The 20,039-nt window shown below is 40.5% G+C and overlaps 1 protein-coding gene across 1 annotated transcript in view; it reads right to left on the bottom strand.

Annotated features, from left to right (window-relative positions):
• The window catches only part of RPRD1A (regulation of nuclear pre-mRNA domain containing 1A), a 57,721-nt gene extending 41,377 nt beyond the window's left edge, over positions 1-16,344 (bottom strand). The window contains exon 1 of the mRNA XM_081932885.1: positions 15,891-16,344. Coding sequence (XP_081789011.1) covers positions 15,891-16,041 — 151 coding nt within the window. The 5' untranslated portion in view covers positions 16,042-16,344. The remainder of the gene's footprint in view (positions 1-15,890) is intronic.
• Between the last annotated feature and the right edge of the window lie 3,695 nt (positions 16,345-20,039).

Below are 20,039 nucleotides of genomic sequence, written 5' to 3'. Positions count from 1 at the left end.
AAGACACACTATTGTGCAGTTCATCTATGAATATGGAGGTGGATATGCAATCCCAGTGCAGTTTAGTACAATGGGAACAAAAGTCCATTGGTGTAGTAATTGCGGGTGTTATTCTGTGACATCATCCACAGCTTTCTATCAATTTTGAGGGTGCCTGTCTTCAAAGCCAGTGGAGATTTTAGAGCACAGGGCTTGCCTATGGGTTCTGTCAACTGCAATTTCTAGTTCCCTTGCCTGGATGTCACAGTGGTGCAGAATTTTTTTCACAGTGTTTTTGTAGCATTTGCATTGTTGAACTCAAGATCTCTTCTTGGGCTCCACTTACTACGAAGCAACTAGCAAGGCATACAGTGGTCATCCATTCTGATGTGTCCCAGCCACCTCACCTGGGCTCTGATAATCAGGGATTCAATGTGGGTGGACTCTGCATGAACCAAAACCTTGACGTTTGACTTCATGATGAAATGACAGGGCAGGTTCTTTACAATGGTGAAATATCAGCTCATTTGCCATTTCCAATGTGTGTAGCACCAGTTCTATTCAATCTGTGTTTTGCTTGTATGTTGTTACATGCTGAACAGCTAGTTCTTGACTTACCACCATTCATTTAATAACTAATCAAATTTACAACACTTAAAAAAACTGTCTTATGGCTGGCTTTCATACTAATGACTGTTGCAGTATCTCCATGGTCATGGGATCAAAATTTGGGCGCTTGAATACTGCCAGATATTTATGACATTTGCACTGTCCTAGGTCATGTGGACACCATTTTAACCTTCCCAGCTGGCTTCCAAAAAGCAAAGCGAATGGGGAAAAGCTAGATTCACTCAACAATTGCAGTGATTTGCTTAGCAACTATGGCAAAAAGACTGTAAAATGGTGTGCAACAACTATCTTGCTTAGTAATGGAAATATTAAACTAAATTGTTGTCATAAGTCAAGGACTATCTGTGGTTGTATTAACCTTCTTCAGCTCTCTCTTTGATCTTTATGCATGTATGTATTTGTTTATTTATTTATTTATTATTAAATTTATTTGTCATCATTTTGTTTCAAACAACTTAATAAACATTAAAAACATTAAAATCATTGAATATAAAATCACAGAATAGACAAAATAAGATGGAAAAAGAGGAAGCATTGGGGTGGAAAAAGAATTAGCTTTTAATTACTCTACCACCTCCAGTGTGAAATTGCTCCATTGACATCGACTCATCTGGTAGAACCATGTTTTAAGATTCTTAGGAAAAATCAGGAAGGTGGGAGACAATCTCACCTCAGAGGGTAAGATATTCCAAAGGGCAGGAGCCAGAAAGCTTTTTTCCTGTACCCCGCCAGACAAAATTCCTTAATGGGATTCACAGTATGCCCTCCCTGCCAGTGTGGGTGGAGTGGGCCAATCCCACTAGGATGAGATGGTTTCTCAAGTAACCTGGAACCATCCCATAAAGGGCTTTATAGGTGATTACCAACACCTTGAATTACACCCAAAAGCAAACTGACAACAATGCAGCTCGCATAGCAGCGGTGTAACATGGGCCATTCTAGGGGCTCCAAGAACTGCCCACTTTGCCACACTCTGTATCTTTGGAATGCTTTACAATGGTTGCCCCATTTAAAGCACATTGCAACAGTCCAAATGTGGGACAACTAGAGCTTGAGGGACGGAGAACAGGGATTCATGATCCAGGAAAAGTTGCCAATGGCACACAAAATTGAATTGTACTGAAAGAGAGTAAGGTGGATGGGGCAGGGAAAGCAATATTCAAAAGGCAAGTTTATAAAACTGTTAGAATAATGAATAAATGCCATGGACCAGATTAGGACTAGCAATAAAAAACCTAATTTATACAATAGAACAGAGACTAATAGAGTTGGAAGAGGCTTTGGAAGTCAAACACCCTGCTCAAGCATGGATTATATATCATTCCAGATAAATGGTTGTCCAGTCGCTTCTTTGAAAACCTTCAGTGATGAAGTACCACAACTTCTAGAGGTAAGCCTTTCCACTAATTGTTTTCACTGTTAGGATATTTCTTCTTAGTTCTAGATTGGATTTCTCTTTAATGATCTTACACTCATGTACTTTGGAGAATATGTTGACTTCCCTCTTCTCTATGACAACTCAGGTATTGAAAGACTGCTATCATATCACCCCAGTCTGTCTTTTTTAAGAAATCTATTCATTATGAACACTGAAATTTTAGTAGATAATTATTTTTAAATTTATTTTTATTAAACTAAATATCTGTACCTCACGAGTTCAAAAAAACCCATACTAAACATTAATTTAAAAAAAAGAAAATTAGTGATAAAAAATTTCCTTCTTTGTTATTTATTAATGCTATTATGTTTACAATTCTTAAACAACTGCCATCCATTAATAAGCATATAATACATTAAAAGGGGTGGGATGAGGTAGCAGTCGTTGTAGCAAGAAAGTATTCAGAAGAAGAGGTGGTGTGACCATGAGAGAAAATGTGCAAACACGGAAGTCTAACTACTAGGCTAAAAGCTAAATCATAGTGTCATTTTCATTAATGGTTAATACATATATGTATTAATATGTATGTGTGTTTGTATGTATATGTATGTATGTATGTATGCATGCATATATGCATGTATGTCTAGAGCATGTGTATGTACATTATGTATGTGTACATTTTTGAGAGCAGGCATCAGTATTTCATTTTTAATATGTGCCAGTATGCCCACAGTAAAAAATGACAATAAAGATTATCTGTCTATTAATTTGGGATAGAGTCAGGGTGACTGGATGGAGCTAAGCACTTACTGGCCTGATGCCCTTCCTGATGTCACAAGGAGTTCACCCGAGATTTTTTTCCCTTTATATCCTAGGAGAGAAACATCTGCCACTATCTAGGATTGAACTTTCAGCCTTCCCAGTGGGAGGTGAGGGTCTTCACCACTGGACTATCACACTGTTCATATCTATCAATAAGTATATGAATAAGATACATATAGTCCTATAGATAGTAGACTTACAACAATTCATTTAGTGACCATTTGAAGTTACAATGGCATTGAAAAAAGTTTTTTATGACAATTTTTCACACTTATGACCATTTCCTCCCCATGGTCATGTGATTTATATTTGGATGCCTGTCAAATGACTCACACTTATGATGGTTGTAGTGTCTCAGTGTCATGTGATACTCTTTTGTGACCTATTGACAAACAAGGTCAATGGCAAAACCAAATTCACTTAACAACTATGTTACTAATTTAATAACTGCAGTGATTTAATTAACAAAGGAAGCAAGAAAAATCAGAAAATGGGTCAAAATTTATTTAACAAATGTTTCACTTAAAACCTAAATTTTGGGCTCAATTGTGGTTGTAAGTCAAGGACTACCTGTACATCAACTATCATGCTGACAGTTTAACAACTATGCACTTTATGTACTATAAATGTGGGGAATGAGCTAATTCTCTATGTTTTGAAGCTTTGTCTCAAAGTATAATCTCTTCACAGCCCTTTGAAAGCCCAATAGGGAAAATATGATTTGAATATCTGGAGACAAACTGCCACAGAAAGAGGATCATCAAGCTCAACAATAAGATCCAATGCAGACATAATTGTCAACCATCCGACTAGCGGACCCAAAAGAAGTAAACACTATCAGGAGCTCTGAATTCCAAAAAGTAAAATGTTATTGGATATACAATTTTGGCACTGAGGAATCAAAACCAGCTCTGGGTTTTCTGCACATTGGCTTGCTTAGTTAAAAAAAGTAGCTTCCTTTTCTCTTCACCCCTGGGTATTCACAATGTCCAATTATGAAACATCCTTTTGTTATGGGAATAGTCCACTTCCTTCTCAGGCACCTGCAGTAGTGACCTTGATGGTTCCCAGGCTCATATGATTTTTGTGCAAAACCTCAGAATTCCATTCCACTCCACTCTTTCCTCCCCAACATTTGAATGGCAAAGGAGCAAAACTGTTCAATCTTGACAGTCATTCTCTTAAAAGGGAGATTCTTAACAACTCTTCTTTCCACAATCTCAATCACAGCCTCCATCTGCTGTTCAAGCAGGAACCTTGAATCCAGGAGGATATCCAGGTTCTAAGTCAGTTCCATCTGGAAGAGCACAATCCCCTTTATAGTTTAAGAAAGATGTCTACAGATTCAGTAGATCTTTAAATCTATAGCCATTCCATCTTGCTAACGTTAATCCTAGCCTGTTTTTCCTCAACCCGACCTAACAGCCTCTAGATACCACATTAGGACCTCCATCGCCTTTCCTGGACTGGAGCTGTCTTTTTGATATCGCCTGCATGTTAATAATATCTTAACCCCATGGATGCTAGGATCTTCACATAGATAATAAACTAGAAGGGAAGCTGGTATCTAATATTGGAGCAATCTCTCAAAGGAAGAAGAACGGCTAAAAACATGTATGTTGTTCATGGCATTGCATGTCACTAAGAGATCCAATGGGAGACAGAGGCTCCATGTGCCCCTACAGTGCGTATCAAAGAGAGTTGCTCAATATCTATCCATGAATGGAATAAGAACAGCAAAGCAAGCCTACTTTGCTCCTTTAGGTGCTATAGTATACATTTGAATCTGAATTCTTATTATCGCCTGGTTATTCTTACTATCATCATTTTCTGTTTTGTTTCCTATCACTTTTTTCTGCCATCTGATAATAAAGAGATATTCTGCCAGACCAGGGGACAGGGAAAGGCTACTAAAGATAAAATTCTATCACATGCTCACCTCACCTGCCTATTGTAAGGGTTAACCAATCTCTCCAGAGAAATGCCTGCCCAAGGTTTGAAAAATTCCCCAAATCCTGTTTGGAAACCCGCAGGACATATCTGGTGTTCAGGGTGAACTAACTAAATTAAGATCCTCCTCCTTGCAGTTTCATGACACTGGATCACTCTGAAGAAACCAAAGCCAGAGTATGACAAAGGTATGATAGAAATAGCCCTGATCCTCAAATCACATCTCATCAACTCTCAAACAAAAAACATAAGTGTGTGATCTCCTATGAAGGTGGGGGTGTCTGCAAGCACCTGGACAAGCATAAGCCCAGGTTTTTGGAATTAACTCACAAGATAGTTTCTTGGGAAGAAAACTGAAGTACCTCAAAACCAACAATCTGGGGCATTCCATAACCAACCCTTAATATATTGAGATTCAGCATATGCACACACACACACACACGCACACACACACACACACACACACACACACACTCTCTCTCTCTCCCTTTTCTCCTCTCATTCCTTCTGTTCCTTTTAAACAAGTTGTATCCATCAAGTGCTTTATTCCATTCATGAATTCTACCAGAACATAATTACTCTTTTGTGGTAAGAATTCATTTATTTTATGAATTTTATTTTTATAAAAATAAACAAGAAAGATCACAAATCATTTTTCTAATTTCTCACTAAAGCTCCAATGGATCCAAAACAAAGTGAGTGAACTGATTGGCTAGACCAAGTATGTTAAACTCACATCGTCAAGGCGAGAATCACATAACATTTTCCCCCTTTGCTAAACCGGGTGTGGGAATGGCCAGTGCCTGATGCATCTGGCCCATGGGCCGGGAGTCTGACAGCCCTGGGCTAGACTATTGGACAGTGGAAGGAAAAGGGAACGTTTGTCTTTTATTTTTGTTTATAACAACTTTATTAATTTATGGTATCATATACAAAAATAAAATTCAAAAGCAAAAGACAGAAATAGGGAAGGGAAAAGTGAGGAGGAGAAGAAGGGGAAAGAAGAAAGAAAAGACATTGACTTCTGATTCCCTTTGGTGCAGTAAACAAGGCATTAACATCAAACTTCAGCTTTTTACTTTTACTTAACAGTTTAAACCAGCCATTTCTATAACAAAAAATCTAATTGGTAAAACCCAAAATCAAACTTTCATTTTTTTCCCACCTCAAGCAAAAAGTCCAAAAGTGGTTTCTAGGCAGAAACAAAGGTAATTGTGTTTTTCTCCTTGATCAAAGCAGTCAATTTAGCCTTCTCTGCTAACTCCATCAACTTTTGCAGCTATTTGTCCATTGTCAGGGATGAAATGTCCTTCCCTTTTTGAGCATAAAGTAAACTTGCTGCCATCAACAAGTATAGCATTAAAGATCCAGATCCCTGCCCCCAAGTCTTTTTCCATTAAGCCCAAAAGTATTTTCTTTGGTTTTATCTTTATATTCACTTTAAAAAGTTTCTGCATTAGAATATGAATCCTACTCCAATATTTATAAACTTCCTTCTTGATACTTATACCTAATATTTTCTCGTCTTGCCTAATGTCTCTGTTCAAGACCTCTAACGCTAAAATAAACAACAAAGGAGACAAGGGACATCATCATATTGTACACTTTTGAATTTCTCATGGGCTAGTTAAATCGCCGTTAATAACAATTGTTGCTTGATGTGACATATAAATTGCTTTGACCTCTTGAATAAAATTCCCCTAAGTCCATTTCTTCCAGAACTTTAAACATAATAGCACAATTTAAATCGTCAAAGGCCTTCTCTACATCTAAGAATATTAAAACTGCCTGGATTTTTTTTATTTATTGTGGTAGTGTAATCCTGTTTCCTCAGGATTCTGACAGGAAACTTCTTCAGAACAATTACATCCACATTTTTGATTCTTAGTTTGGATTTAAAGTGGCTATCCAGACCACAGTCCTTCATCGTTCGTCTTACAAAGTGAACTTAGATAGCCCTTGGTAATTTTCTCATAGGAGCAAATCTGGAGTTCACTCTGAAGACTTTGTCTCTCTCAAGATCAAGTAACTTTGCTTCATAATTAATTAACTGGGCCAAAGCATTAATCACCCCTGTTCTGATGTCCTCTCCAGAACATTCAGGGATTGCTCTTAAATGAAGGTCTTTCATTTGGGCCTCCAGGAGCGCGTTCACATCCAGATCAGCTTCAAACAAAATGTCATTCCTCTCAAATTTGTTCTCCATAAGATCAATTCTATCCTTCACCTGTTTAGTATCTCTCATTAAATGTTGTATCTTCTCACGAAGTTCCTTGGAAAGTACGTCAGGTTTTAATTCAAACTTTGTTCCCTTTTCTTGAATTGCTTCATGCATTTTAGTTGTATATTCATCCAAAAAGGATCTTAAAGATTCTGCATATCCTTTTTGTCCTCTTATGGATGGCTATCCCTTCAGAGTGTAACTAAGATCTGATTATAACATTAAATCCAATGGTTTCGGGAGTGCTGCTAGAAAATTAAAAAGAATTTGCAATGCATCTTTGGCTCCCTCCTGTGGTCAAAAAAGGACACTAAAATATGAACAACAAAATTAAGTTTAGACTATACAACTTTGTCTAGCAGCCCACTTCTAAATCAATCAGAAGTGAGTAAAATTGGAACAGTTTCTCTCCCTCCTCATAGCAAGAACCAAGCACCATTAGGTAAACTTTGTTTTAAAAGTAGAAAGAAAATGCCAACATGTCATCATAGTTTATTAGAAATATAAAATTATCTAGGACGTTTAAGTCCAGAGGCTTCAAAAGTAGTTACCACGGTGTTTTCCATCTTTTATTGTTCAAATAGAACTTGGCGAAGACTCCCTTTTGCAAGTGGCTTAACATGCCCTTAGTGGGAGGAGATATAGGTTTTCGATACAGATCGTATTAAGATTTCTGTAATCTACACATAACTGAAGGACCCATTCTTCTCCTGAAATAAGATGGGGGCTGCTATGCATGATTTTTCTGGTTGGATGAATACTTGGACTAGGTTTTTGCCAATAAACATCCTGAGTTCTTCTAGTACCCTCAGGGTCATGAAATATAGTTTAGGTTTAGATAGTTTAGCCCTGTGATGGCGAACCTATGACACACCTGCCACAGATGACATGCGGAGCCATTTCTGAAAGCACACAAGGCATTGTGCTATCAGCCTTGATTTTCAGCTGTTTTTCGCCCTCTGGAGGCTTCCCTGAAACTTCAGGAGGATGAAAAACCGCCCAACACACAAACTGGAAGTTTGGGAACGGACTTCTGGTTTGCATGTTGGGCTGTTTTTCGCCCACTGAAGGCTTCAGAGAAGCCTCCTGAAGCCTCCCGAGGGAGAAAAACTGCAATCCGTTCCTGAACTTCTGGTTTGCATGTTGGGAGATTTTCCATCCTCCTCAGGCTCCTAGAAAGCCTCTGGAGCCTGGGGAAGGCAAAAACGAACCTACCAGGCCCACTGGAAATTGGAAAATGGGCCATTTCTGGCCTCCAGACGGTGGGGGAGGCCATTTCCGCCCTCCCCAGGCTCCAAGAAAGCCGTACGTGCATTCGCAGGGAAGCAGGGTCATGCGTGCACGTGCAGGGGACATGGTGTGTGGGGAATTAAATTATGGGAGTGGGCACATGAGCATGCGCAGATAGCATGCACGCATGTGCTTTTGGCATCTGAGGCAAAAAAGGTTCGCCATCACTGGCTTAACCCCTGGTAACATTTCAATACTGCAGTCTGCAGGGTGGTGGGATCGAAGCACCTTGATTCCTAAACACTATTCCCTTGACTCACTAAACACCACTGCCAAGTCCCAATATTTTCTTGGGAACAGGGAAACAGGATTTTTCCTTTTGTGCGCTGCCACCGCACTCTCCGGTTTCACTTTCTTAATAGGCAATGTGTCGCAATGTAACATTGTTTCTGCTGCTTTGTTTCCCCTCCATTTGCTTTCACTGGGTTTTCAAGATTTTCTTTCTCCAGTCTATTGAGGGGTTCCACTTCTCTAGCCAGGCTAGCCCTAGTACCACAGGCCTGTCCATGCAGAGGTCCATGATGAATTTGTTAATCTCCTTTTGGAGATTATCCTCATCTTCACTGGTTCAGTGACAAATGTCCCCCCCCCCCCAACAAGCCATCCAACTGGGAAAAGGCTATTGAAACTCCCTGAGGTGCATCTCCAATTTCACCATCATGCTGTGACTGACAAGGCATCTGGTGTATCCTGAGTCCAATAGAGATGTCAATATACCCTTGAGCTCCAAAGAAACCACTATTAATTTTATTGGGACAATCATTGGTTTTATGGGGCAACTTACCAACAGGTTGTTGTCTCCTCCATTGTTGCTCTGATTTTTGGCCTGGTCTTTCTCGGCTTAGGGACATTCCTCCCCCCCCCCATTTCTTCAGGTTCCATGGAGTGGTGTATAATGGCCTCAAGGCATCCAGCATCTTGGTGATCCTCCTTCCCACAGCAGTAACAGCCAATAGGATGTTAGTGGAGGCTGGGATTCCTTCACCCGGGGTTCGGGATTTTTCTCATCTCCAGTGCAAAGGATCGCTCTCCCTCTCCCAGCTCAGTCATGGTACCTGGCCAGATCCATTTCACTTTGTCTCCCAGGATGTACCAAAACCTTGGATACTTGGTGAGACACGTGATAGGCAGGTGTGGAACACTTTGTTGTTCGGGCCCTACAGGAAGTATTCAATTAGAATGTCTTGCAGCCAGTCGGATAATTTGCAGGCCGGGCTCTGAAATTCTTAGAGGCGCTGGGTCAGCTTCCTTGAATGATGGTTTTGATCTTGCTCTTGGCTTTCTGCTCTGCAAGGGAGTCTTTGAACCTCTTCCTTAAGGCACAAATGAACCAGTCAAAGTGGCATAATTCCATCACATCGTCGTGTAAGGCCACCAACTACTCTGCCATTTCTCCCTCCAAGGCCATGGTAACACAGCACAACCTGGCTGGGTCAGTTGGTAAGTCTGCCCCATTATCCTCCATAATAGCTCCATGTGGGTGATGAAGAAAGCCAGTTGCCTGGCATCCCTGTTGCATCTCACTCCCAGTGCTAGTGGGCATCAGTCCCCTTTCCCTGGGAAAATGGCCCAAGCTGGTGGTGGTATTGGGGCAGGTCCAGCAGCGGCTGGCTGGGCTGCTGTCACCCCTGTCAGTTGGGTTTATAGTGGGTCTGCCCACCCTTGGGCTCTGGGGTCAAGTCGATCACCTGTTCTAGTGCTACAGATGGGGGTCTGACTCATTTGATGTTGAACCGTGTACTCTGGCTGGATGCTGGCTTTGGGATTGGCCCCCTTAGCTAAGAGTCACTCCGGAAGGGGGCTTCTCCCATCCTTCCAATCCTGGTCAACCACTGGGCTCTGGATTGGGCATTCTGCTATAGTGAGACTTTTGCCTCTTCTCTCAGGCCAGGATTCTTTTCATTGCTACCTGGTTTAGAAGCTGCCAATTTCCACTTCTCCAGTTCCTCCTGCTCTATTTCTTGAGAAGACATCTTTTGTCCAATCTCCATGGCACGGGTTGTCCTCTGGGTGGATTGTTATTGCAGATCTAGCTTAATGTTAGGTTTGTCACATACAGTATGGTCATCTAATAACAAAAGGCTGTTGACTCTATTCGTAGTGAAAGATATATGTTTATTGATGCCAATTGGCTACAGCAGAGCAAAGCTAGATCTGAGGATTCCTAGACAATTTGCCCCAAGTTATGTCCAATCAATTTCCTAAATGTCCAATAAATTTCAATATCTGTGATTTTTGGAGCTCATTTGGTGGCTGGTTGCTTCTGCTCCCAGGTCAGATGGCCTTGGGCCCCTCTTCTGATGTTCCAGATCTGTTTCATGTCTTTTCCCCTACTGACATCTCCCCTCCCCTGTATTTCATATCTGATTGGTATCAAAGTAAGGAGGGTTGCAGTGGGCCGATGGTAATTCTGACATTAATTTCAGCAATGAAGACTATCTTTGTTTCCACTGTTACACTATTCCTTATGGAGAGTGGTTTCTATTGTCAAGTTCCCATGCAGTATATATATATATATATTTCCTTTGAACTAATAAATCTTGGTACAACTGAAGAATGGTTATATGCTGCTCAGCCTTTTGACTGGTTTTTCAACAACTGCTTATATGCTTACATTTGTTGCAAATATATGTTACATAATTTTCAAGTATAAAGTCAAACATGCCACGAACACTGCAAGTCACAATTTCCAACTCCTGTCCTTTTATCCTCATTTTTTCTTTTTAAGGCAATATAAGTTAAAAAGCACTTCATCATGTTTTGTTTTCTGTCTCTCAGGACTCCATCTACCTGACCTCTATATATGGCTTATATCAGGGTCACCAACTGGTGGTCTGCAAGAAAATTTTGGTGATCCACCAAAAAATTATTTGCATTTATATTGCACTAAATCAGGAGTCCTCAAACTACAGCCCCTTGGCCGAATATATGCAATGAACTTTTGTGTTGTGCAGAGAGTCTCTCCGTTCGGGGTCTTTTTGTGCGGCTCAGAATGGGGAGGGTGAAATTCTGATTTGGGGTCTGCTTCGGCCTCCTGGTGCAGGGCTTTGGGCAAAGGCTGGAGGGAAGTGCCGCTGTTAGTGAAGAGCTGGAGGGCCTTTTTCCAATGGGACTGCATCATGGCCTGGACTGACTGACCATCTCAGCCTGCCGAGCCTCCAGATGATGGCATCTGGCCTTGCATTCCTATAGGTCTTCCCTCTGCTTGGAAAATCTATGCTCGTAGTCCTCAGTGAGATGCTTTTGCTGAGCCTCCTTCTCAGTCAGATCCAACTCTTTCTCGTGGTGGCTGTTTAGCTCCAACAACTGCTTCCTGTTGAGGCCCTAAGGAGCCCAGGCGGGGAAGCGAGGAGTGGCTGGGAGGGGAGGAGTGAGTAGAGGCTGGCGAGGCGGCCCTCGATGTGAGTGACATCACATTGGCCACGCCCACCCAGTCACATAACCATCTAGCCAGTCATTAGGCAGATCATATTAGGATTTAAAACTATGAATTTAATGGTCCCTGAGGTCTGAAAGGTTGGTGGCTGCTGGTTTATATAATATGCACCATCAATGTTATCCCTTAATTAGCCCTTAATGTCACATAGAATAATTTAGTGCTATACATATTGCACTAAAGTATTAATTTCTGTTACATATTAATTTTTAATAATAGTTGAACATATTTATTTCAATATAGAATTTTCAATACACATTTATTTCAATATACATTTTCCAAGATTATCCCAGTGTACATAACAGGAGGCCAATATTATTAAAAACTACTAAATAACTAAATTGTTTTTTTTATGGAAACAGTGGTCATTTGGTTGTCTCTGATATTAAAATATATAAGGGAAGAATAGCTCTTCTATGTTGTATAAAGTCTCTACAGGTTTATTTAGATGTATGTATACCAAGCTGGACATATTCCATTAAGAACACAGGTTTATTTCTTACCAATTATCAGTATCAGTTGAACTGAATGAGATTCAATTTTAGAAACAGAAATAGAAACACAGAACTGGAAGGGACCTTGGAGGTCTGCTTGTCCAACTCCCTTCTCAAGGCAAAAATCCTTATTCCATCATGGAGAAATCCATCTTTTTTTGAAAATCTCCAGTGATGGAGCATCCACAACAATGGAAGGCAAGTTTTTTTTAATTAATTGTTTTCACTGTTAAGAAATTTCTTAATTCCACCCATTCTTTCTTGCCCTGCCCTCAGGTACTTTGGAAAGTAAATCAATCATCTCTTCTCTGGGACAGCCTTTCAAATATTGGAACATGGCTATCATGTCACAACTAAACCTTATCTTTGTTAAGCTAAACACATCTAGTTCCCTTAGCTGTTCCTCCAATGGTTCAGTCTCCAAACCCCTTATCTTTGCTGCTCTCTGCACTTTTTCTAGGGCCTCAGAATCTTTTTTGTATTGTGGTGACCAGAACTTATGCTATGCCATATAATATATGGAATATATTATTCCAATTGTGGTCTACTAATACAGTGTAGAATAATACTACTGGTATCACTTCTTGTGATCTTGATGCTCTACCTCTGATGATGCAGCCTAGGATTGTGTTGGCTTTGACAACTGCAGCACATTGCTGGCTTATGATCCACCAGAAAACCTACCATGTTTTCCTGAAAATGGTCTTATTATAAGACCTGGTCTTATAATTTTTTTGCCACCAAAAAAAGGCACCAGGTCTTCTTTTCGGGAGGTGTCTTCCACTGACTGACTTCGCGGTGGCAACACCAACAGTCCTGACCAGCAGGAGCCCATTGCCAGTCCACTTCTTCTGTGCCCGCTTCTCACATCCGACTTTTATTTCATTGCCGGAGGCTGCCAGGAAAGGCTTCTGCAGCCAATGACAGAGCTCTGGATTGATTCCGAAGGCGATGCACGCAAGGGCTGGCAAACGGCCTTGTAAGTGGGCTGGCAAGGCAGGTGTCGGGATGTGTGAGGTGCTGGTAAGTAGGGCAGTTCTACCACCCCCATCCCCACCCTAGCTTAATTTTTACCCATTCGCCTCGCCCCACCTCATAATGGGCGAGGGTCTTAACTAGGGCTTATTTTTGGGGCTAGGGCTTATATTAAGTGCATGGGGGGGAATCAAGCGGTGGGCTTACTTTTGGGATGGGTCATATTTTGGGGGGAACACGGTATATCTTTCTAAGTTACTGCTGTTGAGCCAGGTATTGCCTATTCTGGACAGATGCATTTATTTTTTCCTGCTTGCTTTTCTCTCCATTGAACTGCATCTTGTTGGATATAGCCCAATGCTCAATTGTCAAGATCCTTCTGAATTTTGAGTATCATCCAAAATGTTAGCAATTCTCCCCACCTTGGTGTCATATGCAAATATGATGAGTATCCCTACAATCCTCCACTTATGAAGATGTTGAAGAGTACTTGAAGCACTCAACAACAGAACCTTGAAGTACTCCATATAGACATGCATGGATGCATTCCCTCTCTCTCCCACACACACACACACACACACCATCAACTTACAACAGTTCCTTTAGTGACCATTCATTGTAACAGCACCATAAAAAGTGTCATGACCATTTTTCACACTTACAACCATTATAGAATCCCATGATCACGTGATCAAAATTCAGATGCTTGGCAACTGGTTCATATTTATGATGGTTGCAATATCCCGGGATCATGTGATCATTTTTTTCAAATTTCTGACAAGCAAAGTCAATGGGGAAGCCAGGGTCACTTAACAACCATGTTACTAACTTAAAAACTATAGTGATTTACTTAACAAGTGTGGCAAGAAAGGCTGTAAATAGGGCAACACTCATTAACTGTCTTGCTTAGCAATAGAAATTTGGGGCTCAATCTTAGTCATAAATTGAGGATTTCCTGTACACACACACACTATGGAAGTAGCTGTTTTATACTACTTGTATTTTGTCTGCTATGCTAATTATGCAATCATTTAGATATTGTAGATTCCACCTTCTGATTTAAAAGAATTCTACATATAAGGGCTTTTTTGTAATATTCGTCTAAGAAATGCCTTCATCTAATTGAATTGATCTAATTAAAACTTAACATTTCAATTTCATACTGGATTAGATAAATATTATGCAATTGATCAGCACTATTAAATGTTTCAGTGAAAATATTACTTTGGAATGTAATGCGTTCAGACTCCCAATTTATGAGAAAAAAATCTTGTAGAATTAAAAGTTCTGTTACCCCAAGTGAGTCTATAATATTATCTGCTATCAGATAATATAAACTGTGATGTTCTATTTTTTAAATGTGCTTTAGCTATCAAAATCCTGCTGGATTAAAATGGATCAGTAAATAGATAAGATTTAAATAAAGATTATTAGATTTTTTTTGTTTCCCTAATAAAGTCAAATTTACCAATCATTAAATATGTGACAGGGTAATGTTCACTTCTGGCAATAAGATGCTAAACTTAACTTTTCTGATCCTTGAGACCAATACTGATCTGATTTGGTGATCAAAACTTATTTACTTAATTTTAAGTGAGCTACCCACTCTCCTTTCTGCATTTGCAACCTGAGAATTTCTGCATTTGCAACCTGAGGATAGTATTATGATTCTGTCTTTGGCTACAGTTATAATTAAGGCAATAAAATCTTTAACACTGAATATTAAAGGCGGTGTATAATTGTTTTCTTGATAGAATATTTTCATTACTATTGCTGTATCACATTTTGTAAAAAAAACATCCATGTTTCAACTTGCTATGTATGTATTGAATTTCATCAGATTTCTGTCAATGCTTTATTATATTAAGATATATTCAATGGAATTATATATAGCTGATTCTATTAAGACAACAAAAACAATATCCACCAGCAAGCACGTGCCACCACTCTTATCTGAAAATATTTATCATTATCTATGATGTTCTACTTACACTTCTTAACAGTCCTCCAACTTTTTCTCTGTCCCATCACATGGAAGAAACCTTTAAGCCTAACAGTTGCTTATTTTCAGCATATTTAGCAGAATCAAATGCAATATAAACTTTAGCCTATCGGGATGTAAAAACGAACCTTTTCCCAAACAAGTTGTACTTTTTCCCGCCGCAGTCTATGCAATATAAACCTAATTTCCCTTACATTTAATGGATTGATAATAAAGTGGTCTCGGGTTCTAGACGCATGTACTATTTCATATTCTAAATTTCTATGAACTGTAACAAGACTTTCCGCTGTTTTAATTTCAGCGAACATAGACAAGACCTTCCATTATCACGGTAATATAGCAGGGACTAAGGAAGAAAATCCTACTATTAATAAGGCTGTTAGGAAGGATTTCCGGCACGAACAAGAAAAATCTTTCCTCGGTATGTCTCCTCTTCCTCGTGGCCTTGTGACACCCCGCCCACTATCCCTTGGGGGGGGGGTATGCGGGGTGGAAGGGCCCAGATCCGCAAGCGTGCCAACCTCGGACAGTTTTTCCACTCTCTTCCCACGTCTTCTTTGATCCCTCCGCGTCATCGCTAGGCCGCGGCGGACAGCCCTCCAAGATTCAATCGACCAAAATATCAATACTTCCTATATCCACAGTGGGGAAACCCCAGGCCCCCCTCTGAGGTAAGGGGCCGACTCCCCTTGGATCACCCACTCGTCCCTCACCTTTGCGCAGCTCGCGCTCCCAGACGGTGACAATAAGCGGCGAATGCTTTCGGTGATGGATAAGCCACAGGCTCAATGTCTGGACACTTTGCTGAGAATTGCTTAGCTCCGACAATTTCCTCTCCAGCGCCGATTCTGAGAAAGCAGACATCGCCGCTCTATCCTTTCCCCCAATTTCGGACCTTCTAAGGTGAATGAACGTTGCGATAAGAAGATCGCGTACGCTAACGTATCTCAAACAAAATGGCGGCTATTCTGCCTGTCGAACCGCAGAGGCACGCCTTTTGCGCAACGTCTCTAAGCGAGACATGTGCTAGAGCATTACAAAAAAAGAAATACCGTAGTCCGTTTTAAAAAACCCAGTTCCAAAAAAGGGAGTGCGGTCTGTTAAGAGTTTTCTTAGTATGGTAAACCGAATTGCACAAAAAACCGCAGCTTTCCAAAGGACTCACAACACACACATGAAGCAGTGATATTCTAATTGCAGCTGCTTTTGGTCTTGGCTTTCCTTCTGTGCACCACAAGTTGTCCTGAATTCTGCACTAACTTTTTCTGTTTTCATGGAGTCCCTAGTCAGCGCGAATTGACTTTAGATATATGAACTGAACAATAGTATTTATTTGTGCATCTAATAGAGACTACTGTGGGCCACAGAGGATGGATTTTGTATTACTTGAAGCATGGTTTCTGTAGTACTCCATTGGTTAATTAACAGGTTTTCTTGTATTTTAAATTTGCTTTTTCAATTGCACTGCTAATAATTTCCTACAATCTTCAAGAAAAGGCCTTTCAGAAACCAGGACTGACAGAAGAGCATTGTACATTGTAGATAACAGTTTCGGTTTAGCTGTTCTCAAGCCTCTGTGAACAAAGAAAATAGTCAAGCCAACCTTGAGAAGTGGGAGAATGAATCTTACCCAAACCCATTTTGATGTTTTTCATTTGCAAATGTTTCTTTTCCTTTTATTCGGAATACAATGCTCTTTTTTATGGCTATGCACACCTGTTATTGAATGCTGTAATTCTTGTGATGTAACTGAACAAATGACTATCTCTAAACCAATTAATTTATGCTTTTAAGTTCTTTATTATGCTAACTATAAAAGTAATCCATTCATAAAATCCATTACTGGGGAGTCCCCTTTTCATAGAGTAACAGCACTTTATCGAAGTACGTTAATAAATTGCTTTCAAATGATCTTCTGACTTGGTTGCTTACTGGTTAAACCAAGGCAGACACCAGGGCCAGATTTGTCTATCCTTTAAGCATTAGAAATGTAAGAGTTAGAAGAATACATTTTGAAATGAGTAAGCAGTGAAAAAGTCCCGGGCTGTTTCTGAACTACTTCACAAAACAGTCCAGCTGTTTTGGCATTCATGGAAGAGGAGAAATGGTGCCAAGGGATACCATCCCTACAGTTTTCTCTTCAGAGGGGGAGAATCTTCAATATCTCTAAGGTTGCCTAAAGAATGATGTGATGATGTTTCTCTTTAGTGACCAATTCTTTTCTTTTGCTTCACTTTTCTTATGCTTACATTGCCGCATTTCTGCTAACCACATTTAACATGCCATTCAGTTTATTTTATTGTATCACCTTCCATTGATATATATGTGTGTGTGTGTGTGTGTGTGTGTGTGTGTGTGTGTGTAAATAAATAAATGATGTGGCCCAGCAGGATCCGGTTGAGCTGCTGATGGACTCGGATAGAGAGGAACCATATGAGTCTGCCCTGGACGATGTGGAGGACCCTGTGCAGGGTTCAGACTCAGAACAGGGACCAGAGAGGCTGGTTGGCCACTAGGAGGCGCCTGAGGCATGGAGCAGTGGGTAGGATCAAAGGCAGTTTGTCCCTGATCTAGATTGAGCAACTCTGTAGACATATTCACAGAAGATGATTAAGCACAGGTGGTTGTGGATTGGCCCCTTCCAAGAGAGATTATAGGTGAGGCGTTGGGAGGGGACATTTGCAGGAAACAGCCATTTGAATTAGTAGTTAAGAAAATCTATCTGTGTATTCTAGCCGTGTCTGTTCGTTTGGACTATCTGCGTTGCTTCATTTGAATTATCTGGGTTGCTGCAGAGCTAATCTATTGAATGTGAGTTGTCTTGGCCCTGAGACAAAGGATTCACTATCTCAGTAATTAAACAGTGGCAAACAGCCAAGCATGTGTTCTGGTTTATTCATAGGCGCGGAGGTGGGGTGTCAGAACATATACATACACATACATACATACATATATACATACATACATATAGATTTTCATAGGTGTAGGTATGCTGGTCTTGTTGTATTCGGGTCTTTTCCCGTGTAAGATTGAGATTGTCTTGGCAATGTTTCAGCGAGGTCTCACTCGCCATCTTCAGGCTGAGTTTTGGGCTTAAAGTGTGATCGGAGCTGCCATCTTTCTATAAATCTTGGTGGGGGGATATGGAGTGCTGGCTTTGTTTCAGTAAGTGGAGTGATTGGTTGTCTGGTTGTATCATGATTGGTAGATTGGTGCTGATTGGTGCTGGCTACGTGTACATTGTTGTTTTGTGTTGTAACAGCCTGGGTGGTGGGTGGGGCTCGTTTGTTGATTAGGGCGGGTTTCCAGATGTTTGGTAGGCGGGAGGTATCGTCACGTTTATTCATGTTGTGGGGGTGTTTCTCTATTTCCATAGTTTCCATAATTATTCTCTTGTTGAAGTGTTCCAACACATACTTCATCCATAATGGACAAAGATACAATCAGATAGAAAGAGCACCCATGGGATCACCCCTCTCACCCATCATCGCAAACTTATACATGGAACATTTTGAAACTAACGGCTTAGATAAATCTGAACACAAACCCAAACTCTGGCTTAGATATGTTGATGACACTTTCGTGATTTGGCCACATGGGAAAGAAAAATTGGACAACTTCCTCACACATCTCAACAACCTACACCCCAAAATACAATTCACCATGGAAATAGAAGCAAACAACCAATTTCCCTTTCTGGACGTCCTAACCTACAAAAAACCCAATGACTCCCTAGGACACACCATCTACCAGAAAAAAACCACACACCAACCGCTACCTAAACGCACAATCCCATCACCAACCTGCACATATCAACTCTGTAGCCAAAACCCTCATCTCCAGAACCAAATGCCTAGCCGACAAAGACTACCTGAAAACTGAATTACACACTCTCACAAACGTTTTAATCTCCAACGGATTCCAAGGAAAAACAATTACCAACCTAATCCAAAGGGAGACTCCCCCCAAAAACCAAGACACAGAACAGGACAACAGCATCACCCTCCTCCCTTACATCAAAGGCACCACAGATAAAATCAGCAAAATTCTCCACAAACACAATATCAAGACAGCCTTCAACACTGACCAAAAAATAGCCAACATGTTAAGAAACCCCAAAGACAAAATCCAGCTAGAAAACCAACGAGTCTACGAAATACCATGCAAAATCTGTCCTACAACATACATAGGACAAACGAATAGGAGAATAAGTGCACGCATCGTAGAACCACAAGAACGCAGTAAGAAAAAAAGAAAAAACTTCCTCCCTTTTCCAGCACCTTAAAGCTACAGGACATGAAATTAATTTTGAAGGAACCAGGTTAATCTCCAAAATTGAACACTTCAACAAGAGAATAATGATGGAAGCTATCAAAATAGAGAAACACCCCCACAACATGAATAAACGTGATGATACCTCCCGCCTACCAGACATCTGGAAACCAGCCCTAGTCAACAAATGAACCCCACCCACCATCCAGGCTGTTACAACACAAAACAACAATGTGCACGTAGCCAGCACCAATCAGCACCAATCTACGAATCATTATACAACCACACAACCAATCATTCCACTTACTGAAACAAAGCCAGCACTCCACACCCACCCACCAAGATTTATAGAAAGACGGCAGATCCGACCGCGCTTTAAGCCCAAACCCAGCCTGAAGACGGCGAGTGAGACCTCCCTGAAACATTACTAAGACAATCTCAATCTTACATGGGAAAAGACCCAAATACAACAAGACCAGCATACCTACACCCATGGAAATCTACAAACACACACACACACACACACACACACACACACACACACACACAATATATATATGTTATATATATATATGTTTTTGTAGATTTTC

Source organism: Natrix helvetica (genome assembly GCF_964273705.1).
Source record: "Natrix helvetica genome assembly, chromosome: Z".
NCBI lineage: Eukaryota > Metazoa > Chordata > Lepidosauria > Squamata > Natricidae > Natrix > Natrix helvetica.
Note: the sequence above shows the minus strand (reverse complement) of the source record. Positions and strands in the feature narration are given on the sequence as shown.